Source organism: Camelus bactrianus, chromosome 3, assembly GCF_048773025.1.
Source record: "Camelus bactrianus isolate YW-2024 breed Bactrian camel chromosome 3, ASM4877302v1, whole genome shotgun sequence".
Classification (NCBI taxonomy): domain Eukaryota; kingdom Metazoa; phylum Chordata; class Mammalia; order Artiodactyla; family Camelidae; genus Camelus; species Camelus bactrianus.
Genome location: NC_133541.1, coordinates 52,420,210 through 52,435,534, shown reverse-complemented (window position 1 = coordinate 52,435,534; position 15,325 = coordinate 52,420,210). Strand labels below are relative to the sequence as shown.

Genomic DNA, 15,325 nt, shown 5'->3' with positions numbered 1-15,325 from the left:
CCTATGAAAGGTTTGTGAAGTCCAGCTCACCTCAAGGACAAACCCCCATGTGGCTGTGGGTAGAGAGAAATCCAGATCTATGTCTGTCTTTCCCCATAGGTCAGTCTTTCCGCAAAAGACCCAGAAGGAATTTGGTGCCTACACAAGGCTATACTTGAAATATCATTAACCAAGGACCAAGAATTCTCACCAACTCACATCACTGCCCTCAGTCTCCATGTGATGTCTATGTCCTGTACCCAGCAGATCCCAGTTTGTGGACAGAACAGACCGTCTGTCTACGTGGCAGCCAGCGGTGCCCAACAATAACACCAGCTACATTAATTAAGCACTTATTTTGGGTGAGCTGCTTCATTTTAATGCATTTCACTTACACACACACATACATCTTCATAATTAACTGTACAATTATATGTTAATTGATACAATATTTAAAAAATTACTACATAACCATTTAAGCCTATCCTAAATCCTAGAAGGTAGGCACTATTAGTCTCAGTTTGCACATGTGAAAATCAAAGCATAGAGAATTTTGGTGACTTGACAAAAATCTCTAGCTAATTTGTGCCAAAGCCAAGACCAGAATGGTGCCTGTCTGTCTCCCAAGCTAGTAACTTCAGCTTCCAGCGCTGTGCCACGTGCTACGGCCTCAGCTGCAGCAGTGGGAACAGAGGCGGCAGCTCAGGCGTCCTAGCTGACAGGGTCCTCTCTCCTCCCCATGGGGCGCGGGGACACGAGGCCTGGCCGGAGTCTCACGCTCCCTCCCACTCACTGGCCTGGCACCGAACCTGAGCCTCAGGTCCCTTCACGCCAGCTGAGAGGGCACCCACCCCCACAGTGGCTGCGGGGCTCAAATGAGCATGACTTAGGTGAGGGTATCCATGAAGCACAGAGATAATGCTGCTGCCACCCCTGGCGGAGGGCAAGGAGCACAGAAGGTCCCACCTTGGGGGATATTTCCTTCAGCTCTGATGAGGCCATTTCGTAATGTGGAATGAACAGGATTTATATGGTTTTGTTTTTTCACTGTTATTGAATTTTAATTAATTAATTAATTGGTTGTAGGTAATTAGGTTGTTCATTTTTAAAATTTTTTGGGGGGGAGAATTAGGTTTGTTTGTTTTAATGGAGGTACTGGGGACTGAACCCAGGATCTCACGCATGCTAAGCGCATGCTCTACCACTGAGCCATGCCCTCCATCCCGAATTTTTATTGGGGAGAATTTTCTTTTTCCTTAGGTAATACATCACAGGCAATGGTTCAAAATTAAAAAGATTCAAAAACACATCTTCTTCTTCCCTAGCCACTCAATTCTCCTCTCCAGAGGCAACCACTTCTCTGTATTCCTAGAGGCTGGATGTGTCAAAATATTTCTAATGACGTGAGGTGAAGTCAGTTCCTGTGAAGGGAACACCTGTATTAGGGCAGTAGGTCTTGTTTCAGAAACTAGAGAAGTTACTGGGGGAACTGGCCTTTTGTGAGTTGTTTACATTGTTCTTTGAAAATCTAAGAACACTGAGTAATATATGCACTCCATAAAAAATAAAAAATCCAAGCAGTATGAAAACAGAGTGAAAAGGAAGTCCCATCGACACCAGCCTTCTAGTTCATCTTCCAGAAATATTTTATGCACAAAAACCATATATACATGGACCCATTTCTACACATGTGGAAGCCTGCTTTTTATATTTAACAATATCCACTTATTCTTTCTGATGGCCACACAGTATTTCACTGTATGGATGTACTGCAATTTATGTAACCAGTCCCCTCTTGATGGACACTCAGGCTCTTTTTGGTTTTTCACTATTATAAATAATGCGGCAATAAACATGTTTTTCCAGCTGCCTTAATGCTCCACAATACAGGTCTCTGAATCAGACCAGGGCATAGTCCAGAACTAATTACTTTATGGATAGCTTTGGATAATTTACTTCGTTTCATTATCTGTAAGATAATGATAATGATGCTTCACTTATAGAGCTGTTACAAATTATTATGTGGACTGTATGAGATAATATATATATATAAAGTACCTAATATCATGTTTGCAAATAGCAGGTGCTCAGTAAATGATTGCTCTAACCAAAGATGTTCTTCCTATTCCAGATGAGGCAGTTCCTGGGTTCTAAAGACCTATACAAACGAGACACCCACTTCTCTCTGATGGGGTTTGCACTGGGGAAACGGCAACTACAAGTGGCTAGGTCCCAGGTGGCATCAGTGACAGGTGAGAAAAGCCTCTCCACTCAGCCCAGTAGTCTTGCAAAGTGGCCACTATCTGTAGCATGTCTCATAACAACAGTACAAACTGTGCATCCACATAAAACCCTCTGCTCTTCCATGGGACCTGGCCAGGTCAGCTTCCTCCCATGCCTAGAGAAAACCAAGCTGGTACCCACCTCGCTCTGCCATTAGCTGCCTGCATCACCCTGCCTCCCACCCACACCTAACCAACTCTCTCTTACCTTTCAGGAACAGCTCCTGTTCCTTCTCCACACCTCTTAGGATTCCAGTCCCCAGAAATTCCAACCATCTCTGACACTTTGAGCATTTCTTGTTACGACACTGCCACATATTTACCTCTATTGCTATTTAACTATTCTCTACGAGAATCCCTCATAGAGCCTCAGTAATTTCTAAGCATCTTGAAGATAAAGATAGAACATTCAAACGGTATCACATGTTCCTTGTATCTCCCTTTCCCCTACCGTATGCTACATACCGCACTATGACTACAGTATGTGCTCAGTAAATATCCAGTGACTTGGACTGCGACAAGAGCTCACCCACAGCTGAGTTTTTAGTCAAAGAGTGGAAGCAGTCATCATCTCTGAAGCTGGTTTGCCCTTCACGTTTGACACCAGGAAAGTACCAGCCCTATTAACTTCCAATCTGATCCAATCAAATAGCATGTCTGCTATTTGCAGACACGATATTAGGTACTTTATGTACATGTATATTATCTCATACAGTCCGCATAATAATTTGTATCAGCTCTATCAATTAAGTATCATTATCGTCATCTTACAGATAATGATAACGAAATGAAGTCTAAGTAAATTATCCAGACAGACATAGACAAGCAGCTCATGAGCTTTAGGAAAAATGGGGTAAAAAACCTTCTCTTACCCCCTCTCCCTGACTGGGTCTGTAAATTTAGAAGAAACACACCTACTAAGACTTACCATGACCTTCTGAGTTTTAGCATGGTACAAAACATCCTGGTAGTGCTGGGCAGAGTCTGGGTCCACATCTTTAATCTTGGCAGTGGGTAACAGCAGACTGTCTAAGGTTTTCAAAGGATTTCCTTCATCAATGGTTTCATTGATGTACCCTACAGCTACAATTCCTAGAAAATGAAGAAAAAATTTCCTTTCAAGTCGCAGTACATTGTAAGTTTTCTAAAATCACCTACAGCAAAGATTGAGTTAGAAGGGGGCGGGGAACCACACACACAAACTGTGAGAACTAACCAACAAGAGTGGCTAAGGTGTACACAGCAGGTCAACGAACAGAACTCAGCTGTGTCTCTACACACTTGCAATGCGCAATCTGAAAATGAAATTAAGGGAGAATTTCATTTATAACATATTCCAATGACAAATACAATTACAAAAAGAATGAACACTTGGGAACAAATTTAACAAAACAAACACAAGACATACACTCAAAATTACAAAACACCACTGGAAAAAAAACCTTAAATAAAAAACCATCTCACATTCATGGATAAAGGCTTAATATCGTCAAGATGGAAATAACCCTCAAACTGATCTGCACATACAGTGTAACCCTATCAAAATCCCAGCTGGCCTTTTTTTTTTCCAAAAACACGAATTGACCAGCTGATTCTAAAAGTCATGTGGAGATGCAAGGGAGCAAGAAATAACCAATACAATGTTGGAAGAAAAATATAGTTGGAGGCCTCTTTCCATTTTCAAAACTTACTGCAAAGCTAAAGTTAATACCACTTGATACTGACATAAAGACAGACATACAGATTAATGAAAATAGAATTTAGGGTTCAGAAATAAACCCTTACATTTATGGTCAATTGATTTTTGACCAAGGGTGCCAAGACAATGCAAGAGGTATAAGTAATAATCTTCATAACAAATGGCACAGACAACTGAATGTCCACATGCACAAGAATGAAGGTGAACTCCCTACATCATATCATACACAAAAATTAACTCAAAATGGATCACAGACCTAGACATAAAAGTTTCAGTTATAAGTTTTTAACCTCTTAGAGGAAAATAAGAGTAAATCTTTGTGGTCTTGTGTTAAGGCCATACTTTTCAGCTATGAACACCAAAAATATAAACAAAACAAAAAGTGAATACATGAGATGATGTAAAAATTAAAACTTTCAGAGGTACAAAACTATTATGTATAAAATAAACTATATATACAACACAGGGAAGATAGCCAATATTTTAAGGTAACTATAAATGGAGTATAACCTTTAAATATTGTACATCTGTAACTGATATAATACTACACACCACCTATTTAAAGAAATTACAGCTTTCATGCTTCTAAGGACACCATCAAAGAAAGTGAAGACAATGTACAAAATGGGAGAAAAAACCTGCAAGTCCTGTATCTGATAAAAAACTGTATACCTGATATACGAGCATACCAGACATACAAGGAATTAACACAACTTAATAAAAAAGAAAACCAATTTAAAATGAGTAAAGGACTTGATCAGATATTTCTTTAAAAAGGATATACAAACTGTTAATAAGCACATGAAAAGATGCTCAATATCATTAGTTAATAGGAAAATGCAAATCCAAATCACAGTGAATACCACTTCATACCCACTAGGAGGGCTATAGCAAGAAAGACAAACAATAACAAGCCTTGTAAAGATGTGGTAAAACTGGAACTTTCATACAACGCTGGTGGGAATGGAAAATGGTACTCACCTTGGTAAACAGGTGGTTCCTTAAAATATTAAACACAGAACTGCCATATGATCCAGCAATTCCATTCCTAGGTATATACTCAAGGGAACTGGAACCATATGGTCACACAAAAGCTTATACATGAATGTTTACAGAAGTAGTATTTATAATAGCTAAAAAGCAGAAACAACCCAACACCCATCAACTGATGAATGGATAAACAAAATGTCTATCTACAGAATGGAATGTTACTTGACCTAGAAATGAATGTGAAATACACTGACACGTGATTCAGCAGAGATGAACCCTGAAAACATTATGCTAAATAAAAGAAGCTAGACACAAAAGGCCACGTATTACATGATTCTATTTATATGAAATATCCAGAATAGGAAAATCAATAGAAACTAAGTATATTAAAGTTTGCTAGGGGATGGGAGGAGGGGGGAAAAGAGAGTGACTGCTAATGGGTATGAAGTTTCTTTTTGGAGTGATGAAAACGTTCTGAATTTAGATAGAAGTGATGGTTGTACAACTTTTTAAACACATAAAAAATGAAAACACAATAAAAGGGTAAATATTATGGTATATGAATTATATCTCAATAAAGCTGTTATAAAAAGGGGAGATAACTTGACATACACGTAGCAACAGAGATGCTCCTTTCTAGTGTAACCTTCACTAGACAATAATGCCAAGGTATTGGATGATGGGACTATAGAATATCAGAGCTGGAAAAATGTACTACAGAGATGTACAAAAAGAAAACTGAAGTGCAAAGAGAATTGGATATACAGTCTATTATTTGGATTATTCTACTTCACCACTCCGTAAAGAATGCCAAAACAGAGACAGTTCAAAATCAAACAATTCCCTACAGTGTTAAGTGTTAGCACAGTGAATCTCCAGGACAAGATAGTTCAATGCTATACAATGGAATGTTCTGTGATGATGAAAATGCTCTGCACCTCGGCTGTCCAATATGGTAGCCATTAGCCACGTGTAGTGAATGAGCATTTACATGTGGCTAGTATGAAGGAAAAACTTAATTTTAAATTTTATTTAATTTTACTTAGTTAAAATGGTCACATGTGGCTGGGAAGTGTAGGCAGGTTCCATAGAAATTAACAAAGTCCTACACGTTTGGGGATATTTTTAAGGTTCAAGTATGGCTAATTAACATCATGAATTGTTTCTCTAATGCCAGCTGGTAAAATAACATCTGGAGCCCTAATTCATGGCTGTACTAAATGATGAATAAGTACAGCCACCAGTTAACTTTCTACCATCTCTATTACACCACAGGGTCTTAGGACAGAAACTATATGGTCTAGAAATGAAAAGCACAGAAGCCAAGCTATGGAATTGGAAGTTTTTGAAACTCTAGCAAAAGGGATCTGTGTGGAGGCCACTTCTCAATACCACTTTCTTCTTCTTCTTCTCTCTTCTTCTTTCTTCTTTCTTCTTTCTTCTTTCTTCTTCTTCTTCTTCTTCTTCTTCTTCTTCTCCTTCTTCTCCTTCTTCTCCTTCTTCTCCTTCTTCTCCTTCTCCTTCTCCTCCTTCTTCTTCTTCTTCTTTTTTTTTTTTTTTTACCATTTTTTAATTGAGTTATAGTCATTTCACAATGTTGTGTCAAATTCCAGTGTAGAGCACAATTTTTCAGTTATATATGAACATACATATATTCATTGCCACATTTTTTTCCACTGTGAGCTACCACAAGATCTTGTATATATTTCCCTGTGCTATATAGTATAATCTTGTTTATCTGTTCTGCATACGCCTGTCAGTATCTACAAATTTTGAAATCCCAGTCTGTCCCTTCCCACCCCCTGCCCTCTTGGCAACCACAAGTTTATATTCTACATCTATGAGTCTGTTTCTGTTTTGTATTTATGTTCTTTTTTTTTTAAGATTCCACATACGAGTGATCTCACATGGTGTTTTTCTTTCTTTCTGGCTTACTTCACTTAGAATGACATTCTCCAGGGACATCCATATTGCTTCAAATGGCATTATGCTGTCTTTTTTTATGGCTGAATAATACCACCTTATTCTTAAAAATAAACTATCAACCAGTCATAAAATACTATAGCGCATTTATGTATGAGCGCATGATACTTGAATATATGTACCCAAATGTACACATAAACACATAGTCACACACTAACAGGGGGCTTCTGCTTCCCAGGTTAGTGTGATGGACAAGAATTAGTAAGGAAACTAAACATTAACAAGCACAAAGCTTACAAAATAAACATTCTTAAAGCCAAACATTATCTCATTTTGTCAGTTATTTTTCATCAAAAACCATCATAAGCCACTTACAAATGTGATATGCCATGAAATAGAATACATACTTAATAAAAATTTTAATAATTTTTAAGAAGCATCTTTATCTTGACATTCAAATTAAGGTAAAATATTTAGCTAAATATCTTCTGAATAAATGACCCCATAAAGACCATTGCTATGAATGAAAAGATTTATCTGTAGGAAGAAAGGGACCATCTAACATGCCTCAAAATTATTCCAGATTATAACACTCCAATACATATGAAGAAAAAGCAAAAATATTTCTCTAACATGCAAGTTACGTCATCTCAAAACACTGGAAGATCAGGAAAGTCTAAGGACTATCTACGTACACGGTACTATCATTTTACCCTGCAATATTTATAAACTGGAGAACACAGAACACTTATGTCATTCTCAGGACACTCCTTTGGGTAGACTGTTCTAAGTACTTTTAAACATCCCATCCAAAAATGATCTTTACCGAACTACATCTGAGAAAGAGAACGTGTTCCTAACAGTCGATCACCTGGGAATGAGTGCATGCCAGCTGACTTGACTGAAATCATCTGCTTAAGTTTTCGGGGCGTTTCTAAGAACACAAGCTGCTGATGTCATAGTAAATGACCTCACAGGAGCTGAAAAGCCTTCCCAGAAGCCCTCTGGGCACATCTGCATCACTTTCTCTGTTCACAAGTAAAGAGAAAATCCCATGTGAGCAAAGACTGCTGAGCCTCAGTCCATGGCCCACTTCTTTAAATCACCACGTGATACTAGAATATTCTAGTCCAATGAGAGAGTGGACATTCCCTTTTTGAGACAGCTGATAAGGTAATCAACAAAGAATGGTACCTACTAAATTTCGAAAGCAATAATTAGAAGGAAGAAAACCTCCTTGTTTAAGCTACGTGGTTAAAATAATACTCCTCTATGGCTCAACTGGGAGAAGTGAACTCTCCATTAAGAAATCAACAAAGCATCCAAGTCTGAGGAAATGCATTTAGCAGCTCCTCCATTCAATTCACCCTCCATATCTACCATTTCCTATTAGCTGCATGCCTCACCCGCACCACAATTCAGACACAGGAATATACCTTGGAGTGTGTGGCAGGGATGGGGTGGGGAGAGTAATGCACTTTCAAGATGTCCATGAAAAATTCTCAGTTCCTTCAGATGATTTAATTTCTATATTGCACAATTCATGCCTGCTTGCAATGCTATACATTTTTATTTAGATTTTAAAGCAATTAACTAAATATATGGTATCAAAGTCAATACTTCAAGAAGTGTAAACAAAAATACTCTATTTTCACAAAACAACAATCCAAAAGACAGAGAAATTAAATCTTTTGTATTAAGGCCCCCCTATTCTGGAAAGGATATATTAGTCTCTAAAATAATTACTCTGGTGATGACACATGCTCTTCATGCCAAGATGCTTAAAAGAAATATGATAATGTCCCATGTGTTGTATGTCCCATGGAGAATAACTTACTAGTACAGTCACCTAGATAAATGTCATGCAAATCCAGAATTTTTTGCTTAAAAATATCCACCTACAAAAGACCACTTTCCTTTTAAGTTATACTTATGTTACTGTTTCTCTTTTCCTGGTGAAAGCAAAGGCACTATATGACAATCTGGGACAAGATGGCACCTCCCCCACCCCCTCTCTTTTAATCAATGTCAAGAATGAGAGTAAAACTACACTTGTTCAGCACTGAGAACTCACACCTTCACCTGTATAAGCAGGACATACAGAAACCACCACAGCAAACCTGGTCTGTGGGTATTGCCAGAAAGAATTGGGAAAAAGTTAGAAAACAAAGATGGAACGTGATCCTGTGTTTTGCCTACCCAAAGAGAGGCGTCCTACCCTTGCGTGGTACCCAAACCGCTGCTGCAGAAGACTGGGAGTGTGGAGCTGGGGGTCAAGGAGCAAAGCAGAAGGGTAGGAGGCTGGGGGACTGAGTTTTGTAACGGGACACACACACCAGTGCTGTCCGCCATTTCCCCTTCCTCCTTGTCACTAATGATGCTGAACATCTGCTTAAGTTAGTGCTTCCCTCTTAACTAACATCTGGCAAGCCACCAGCTCCCAATGTGTCAGGAAAGAGCTAAGTGGCTGGTGTGGAAGCCACCTGACTGCAGGGATTTCAAAATGATTCACTGAAAGGAAAGGCAGAGAGGCAGCAGAAAGTCATGAGATCACAAAAGAGGACATTCAGATCTGCACACAACTTGAAAAGGACAAAGTGAAAAAAGCGTTCAGGAATCAGTCTAACAGTGGCATCTCTGGTACACCACGTCAAGGCAGCACACCTGGACCCTGTTTTCTATTAGCAGCCGAGAATGAGATGTTCAACAAAAAAATCAAACCCAGCGTTGATGTTGGGAACAGTGCTCATAGGATAAATAGTCAAGAAAGAGAAGGAAACTATTCAAATACAATTAACTAACAAAGTCAACAAATACCTTTTATCTCAAGAGTGATTCTAGTATAACAAAATATGATACAATATTAGAAGATCAGAGTTAAGACCTTACCAAGACAAAGTACAGCAAAACACCATAAACTTTTTTTACATTTATAAAGAATAAGCGTAGAGCTTAAGCAGTTTATGAATCTTTTTTTTAATACAATTTTTAAAAGTTGCTTTCCAGTTACAACAGTATTAAAAATACTGGCTATATTCCTCACGTTGTACAATACATCCTTGAGCCTACTTTACACCCAGTAGGTTGTACCTCCCACTCCTCCACCCCTATATTATCCCTCCCTCCTCCCCAGTGGTAACCACAAGTTTGTTCTCTCTGTGAGTCTGCTTCTTTCATATTATATTCACTAGGTTGTTGTATTTTTTAGATTCCACATACAAGTGATATCATACAGTATTTGTCTGTCTCTGTCTGACTTATTTCACTTAGCATAATGCCCTCCAAGTCCATCCATGCTACTGCAAATGCAAAATTTCATTCTTTTTTATGGCTGAGTAGTATTCCATTGTACTTATATACCACATCTTTATCTATTCATCTGTTGATGGACACTTAGGTTGTAAGACCATACCAAAACAAACTAGAACAAACCATCGTAAACTTTTAAGGAAGGATCTGCCTATTCTACTGCAAACTTGGAGCTAGTGAGTTAGAAAGCTAAGTCAAAGCTGGACAGTAGAATGAAGGTCATTAGGACACTAGTAACCCTACTCCAGTGTCAAATTGCTCAGAGAAAGCCAGAGAAGATAGCGGTGGTTTGGTTTGCTTTCATGATGAAAAAGGCAGCTTGAAGCTTGAATTTGGTAATTTAAATTACAGAAAAGGAGCAAATATACTGATTGCCTAAGTTACACAGCTCCTCATTCTTCAGTCTATTTATAAGTAAGAGGCAAATAACAAGGAAGTGAGCTGACATTTAAGAAAGCACGTCTCAGGGCAATTTGTCTTGGGATTATCCACTTTCATGCTGGGAGCTCACAAGTTCTAGAAACACAGCAAATCACCATGACTTGTGATCATAAAACCACAGTTAGAGTGTGTTGCCATGTCTTCTGAGGGCAGGAACTTGTGTTGTATTTCAGAAAAATGCTCAAATCAAAGATCAAAATAAAGCTAAGTGCTTAAAAAGCTGAGTTATTGAGAGCAGTCATCTCTCAAGTATCAATAAATAAGAAAATATTAGGACCTGTATTTATGTGTTTTTATTTTATCCTTTTATGTCTTTTTATGTTTGCTTTGTAACATTTATGATATGTTGAGACAGAAATTGTTGTACAGAAATAACATTTAAACATAAATGCACACATACATGTTAGGGGAGTGTGTTCAACCAGGGCTCCATGAGCACAAATTTACAGCCCTAATTCAGAGAACTATGTTGTGCAGATACCTTACTCTCCCGCTGTAACTAGAGAAGGGAAGTGTTCCATACTTACGGTCATTTTCTTCTTGAATTTCAATATTAACCATATCAATACAATTCTGAATTTCATTCCAGCTTAAGTTATCTTGCCCTTGGGATAAGGCTTCCTTTTTAATGGAGAGTAGTGCATTTCCGTAACTGTAGGAGAGAAACAGGCGTGATACTCATCAGGGACGTTCACTCTTTGTTCAAGTCACGCACCTTAAATTTGACACAGGTGGCCAAATGGGATGTGCTGAGGTTAGACACCATGTCAAATTGTCTTGTGCAGCTTTGCCACCATACACTGAGCTCATTGCTATTAATGCTGTTTTTTCAAAAAAATATTTATGTACAAATGCCGTTTAATGAAAATTCCTTAAATTCCAACCTCATACGTAACTCAAGTTTTCAATTCTGTGAAATTTCTTGTTTTTTAGTTACTAATTTTCCTTCCCTTTGCATGTCTTGGCTCTGCTCAGTCTTCAGATGACTGGATGATAAAATTCAGAATTACCATGGTTCTCAACCTTTCCATTGAGGGTCTTCTTTTCCTTTCTTTCCTCCCCTCCCCTCCTCTCCCCTCTCTCTTTCTTTCTTTTCTTTCCTTCCTTCCTTCTTTCCTTCCTTTTTTCTTATTCCTTCTGCAAATTCAAGCCTTGAGAGATCTTTTCCGTGGTAACCCTAACATAGCTGGGTTACCTTGTGGCTTAATAGGTTCAATGACACATCAAGTAAGATGCAAATGCAGTTCCAGAAACCTTGCTGAATAACACACAACTTCCCTGTACGTTTTCTTGAAGAGATGGTGCAGGAGTTGAACCAGAATATTCTAGAATTCCTCTTCACCTGCCCATTGCTCCTCAGGCTTTCAGGTAGCTACTCACAACCTCTCCTCTGCGTCTGCTCACTGTCACCTCATTTCTGACCCCTGACCTCCGTCCTCTGCACAGCCCTCTGGAAAACAGAGTTTGCTCAACACTCCGATTATTGTTCTTGTCTTGAGAAATTTTAGGAATAAAGGTTATCCATCCTGACATATTACTAAGAACTTTTCATTTCTCCATCATCAATTCTCCCATTCAAAAGTGATAGAACTTTTGTCATAACCATAAGCTAACCAGAGTGAGCTCTTCCAGGCCCAAGTACAGAAGCTCAATAGTTTAGTTTGCTTTTCATCTTTTTTTTTTTTTTTTTTGGAGGCAGTGGGGGAGGTCATTAGGTTTATTTCTTTATTCATTCATTCATTCATTCATTCATTCCAGTGGAGGTACTGGGGATTGAACCCAGGACCTCATGCATGCTAAGCACACACTCTACCACTGAGCTATCGCCTCCCCGCTGCTTTTGCATCTTTACACCAGGGCAGTAATGACCCATCCTCTATGGACATATTGTATCGCTATGCAGTCTGACCTCTGAATAGAACCTATGGAGATGCTAATAGTAGACGTTTAAAAGAAGTAACATCACACGGAGTCTAAAACTGTTTTCCTGGTTATGACAAATTTTCTCGAAGTTCTGCCCACTCCAAGATGGCACTGAGGTGCCTTCCACTGAGTGCAGCTTGAAAGAGAAAAACATCATTCAAAGTAGGAAGCAGTGGTGATGACTCATTTTCTGTGGCTGAACAAGGCATCATCAAACACAGGCTCAAAACTGTCTCAATGTCCCGTGTGAGAATTTCATCTTATCAAGAGTATGGAACCTAAGAAAATACTCTGCTCTACTTACTAGTAGCAATATATAATAAATAGCACTAAGCACAGTAACAGCATGGGTGAACGGCAACTCGCACCGGTTCGCATCCCTTAGAGGCGGGGACCATCCTGTAAGAAAGCCCAAAATCCTTACGGGCATTTCACATGCTTGACATCTAACGATGAGCCCATGGGGATAAAATGAAAAAGCTTAAGAATGAAAAGAGAAATTAAGGAAAACCCACAACCACCCATCATTTCTTTAGAAATGAACAAACACCAGCCAAAGGGAAACGATTTAAGGAGTAACACAACTGAGATCCACAGGCTTTCCATACAAGTGTTGGTCTCCAGTACAAAAGGGATCCACTTGGGAAAATATTCTGTAGTTTACCCAGACAGGTCTAGGTCTCTTTCTCCCCATCTCTCTCAGAGCTCTCCTGGCCATCTGCTACAGACGGACTAGTAAGGGTATCTTTCTAACAGACTTGGGAAGCTTTGAGAGGATTAAAATTCCACTTTCATTCCACAGACACTTATTAAGCACTAATTATGTGCAACACCTGTGGCAGGCAATATAGGGCGATTAGGAGGAGAAAGATGCAGCCTTTACTTCAAGGAGCTTTCAGTCCATTAGGCGGGATGACAAAAACTCAGAAAGTGTATAAAAGCAAAGTGCAAGAAAGGCCATAAAAGTAGAGACAGTCTGTCAGAGTAGAGGTAACGGGAGTTCCAAGGAAGAAGTGAAAGGAAATGCTTAGTGGTGGAGGACCTTGCCTGGGACAGGAAGTGAACCACACAATTCATTCTCAAAACTGTTATGCCGATGCAGAGTAGGTGTTTCTGTTGTGGGGGCTTGTTTTTGTGCTTTATAGATGAGGAGAAAGGGGCTTGGCTAGGAAGAGTCAAACTTAGATATCCTGGGCTCCAAGACTATTTTCCTCTAATCACATCCTGCTAGTTCTCAGAAGAGATGCCATTAGCTGGGGTGGGAGAAGCATGGAAACTGTTCATGGAAGCATCATCTTTGGCAGGGAGGCCTTGAAAGCCCAATGCCATGCCAGGCAGAGATGGGTGGCAGGCACCGTGTTCCCAGTGGGGAGAGGAGAATGCAGAGGAGCAGATTAGCCAGAATGAACACAGTGTATCCAGATCCAGCTTGTCTGGAGTGCAAAATAGGAGGAGGGATGTAGCTGGAGCAAAGGGCAGAACACGCTCAGAGAAGGAATCTGTTCTTAATTCAGATGAGAACAGGAGACAATCAAACAGAGGTGCATTATAAACATAGTTACATTTTAGGACAATTAACCTGGGAACTATGTATGCCTAGAGCCAATGCCAACCCTACGTTACTCTTGTGAGAATTGGACAAGAGAACCTCTCTGTGAAAACGCAGCCCCAAGGGTGGATGCCATGGTAAATTCGTAGAGACTCTGTAAGAGCTCATCAAGGTGGCCCTGCCTAGTACCCATACACTATGAAAAACTTGTACAACCATAAGGGAGAAGCCCAGTGTTCCTTAAACTTGAAAACCTGCCAACTTGGGCTCCCAAGAACTGGGTTAAAAGCTGACATGGAAACTGAAATGTTGAGGCTCTGGAAGATGACTTGGAGCCAATGTAACGGTCAATAGAAGAACCAAAGGGGACCCTGGAATTTCAAGTCAGCATTGGGTCATCCAGGTGACCCAGAAAGTGCTTAAATCAAATTTTTAAAAGATTATTTAAACACAAATTTTTAAAGTTTTTCATACAGAATACTTGAACTCTGAAGCTGTATTTGTGGCCCTAGTTGAAAAACCACAGGAATAAAAGTGGTTCTCAAATAGGGCATAGGACCATTACCTTAATGCACTATTTGCAAACTGGCACGGGAGCAGAGAGGAGTTCTAATAATCCAAATAGATGACCTGGAGAGAGACGGTACCATCATTTAGAGGGCAATGGCCAAGGATGCTCAGTCTGTGGGACAGTCTTGATAATTATCTCATCAACATGCCCTATGTCACTGTGAGGCTTCATTAGGGAGTGACCAACTCTGTCTTCTCTAGCACTGAGAGGCAGCAGCAAAGCCTTGTTAAGTAAGAACCAATGAGGACAGAAAAGACATAGGAAGACCAGTTGGAGGTTATTACGGAAGCAAAGGTCTAAATGAGGTGGGCACTGAGAAATGGAAACATTATGCAGAGTTATCATGCACAGGGATTGGCTACTGTCTGGGAGAAAAGTGAGCAGGCTATTCACAGCACTAGGGTGCCCCACAGAGGACAGAGGAAAACTCAAGTCAACATGAGGTTTCTAAGCTTGGAGGAGAGGATGTACCATTAAACATAAACAGTGGAGGTAGAAATAAATTACTTTGGAAATAGACTTACAGAAGTTATAGGAAACAGGTGGTCAAATTTAAGACATGTAAGAGCACTTACATGACTTTTTTACATGCTTTTAGACGACTAAAAACAAGGAAAATCTGTCCTCCTACTTTTGGGCCATTCTCTACATAGACAAGC

General features: G+C 39.5%; 2 protein-coding genes across 5 annotated transcripts in view; one reads left to right on the top strand and one right to left on the bottom strand.

Annotated features, from left to right (window-relative positions):
• Nucleotides 1-15,325, bottom strand: part of IQGAP2 (IQ motif containing GTPase activating protein 2) — a 264,053-nt gene that overhangs the window by 76,285 nt on the left and 172,443 nt on the right. For both annotated transcript variants that reach the window (XM_010949276.3, XM_074360016.1), the window contains exons 12-13: nucleotides 11,151-11,275; nucleotides 3,190-3,353 (exon numbers count right to left, since the gene is read on the bottom strand). In XM_010949276.3, the coding sequence (XP_010947578.3) occupies nucleotides 3,190-3,353; nucleotides 11,151-11,275 (289 nt within the window). The remainder of the gene's footprint in view (nucleotides 1-3,189; nucleotides 3,354-11,150; nucleotides 11,276-15,325) is intronic.
• The window catches only part of F2RL2 (coagulation factor II thrombin receptor like 2), a 35,122-nt gene that overhangs the window by 8,202 nt on the left and 11,595 nt on the right, over nucleotides 1-15,325 (top strand). For 2 of the 3 annotated variants that reach the window (XM_010949275.3, XM_074360025.1), the window contains exon 3: nucleotides 2,111-2,231. In XM_010949275.3, the coding sequence (XP_010947577.2) occupies nucleotides 2,111-2,231 (121 nt within the window). Of the gene's footprint in view, nucleotides 1-2,110; nucleotides 2,232-2,476; nucleotides 3,096-15,325 lie in introns of those variants that run through there. The other variant, XM_074360029.1, reaches the window with a different exon arrangement.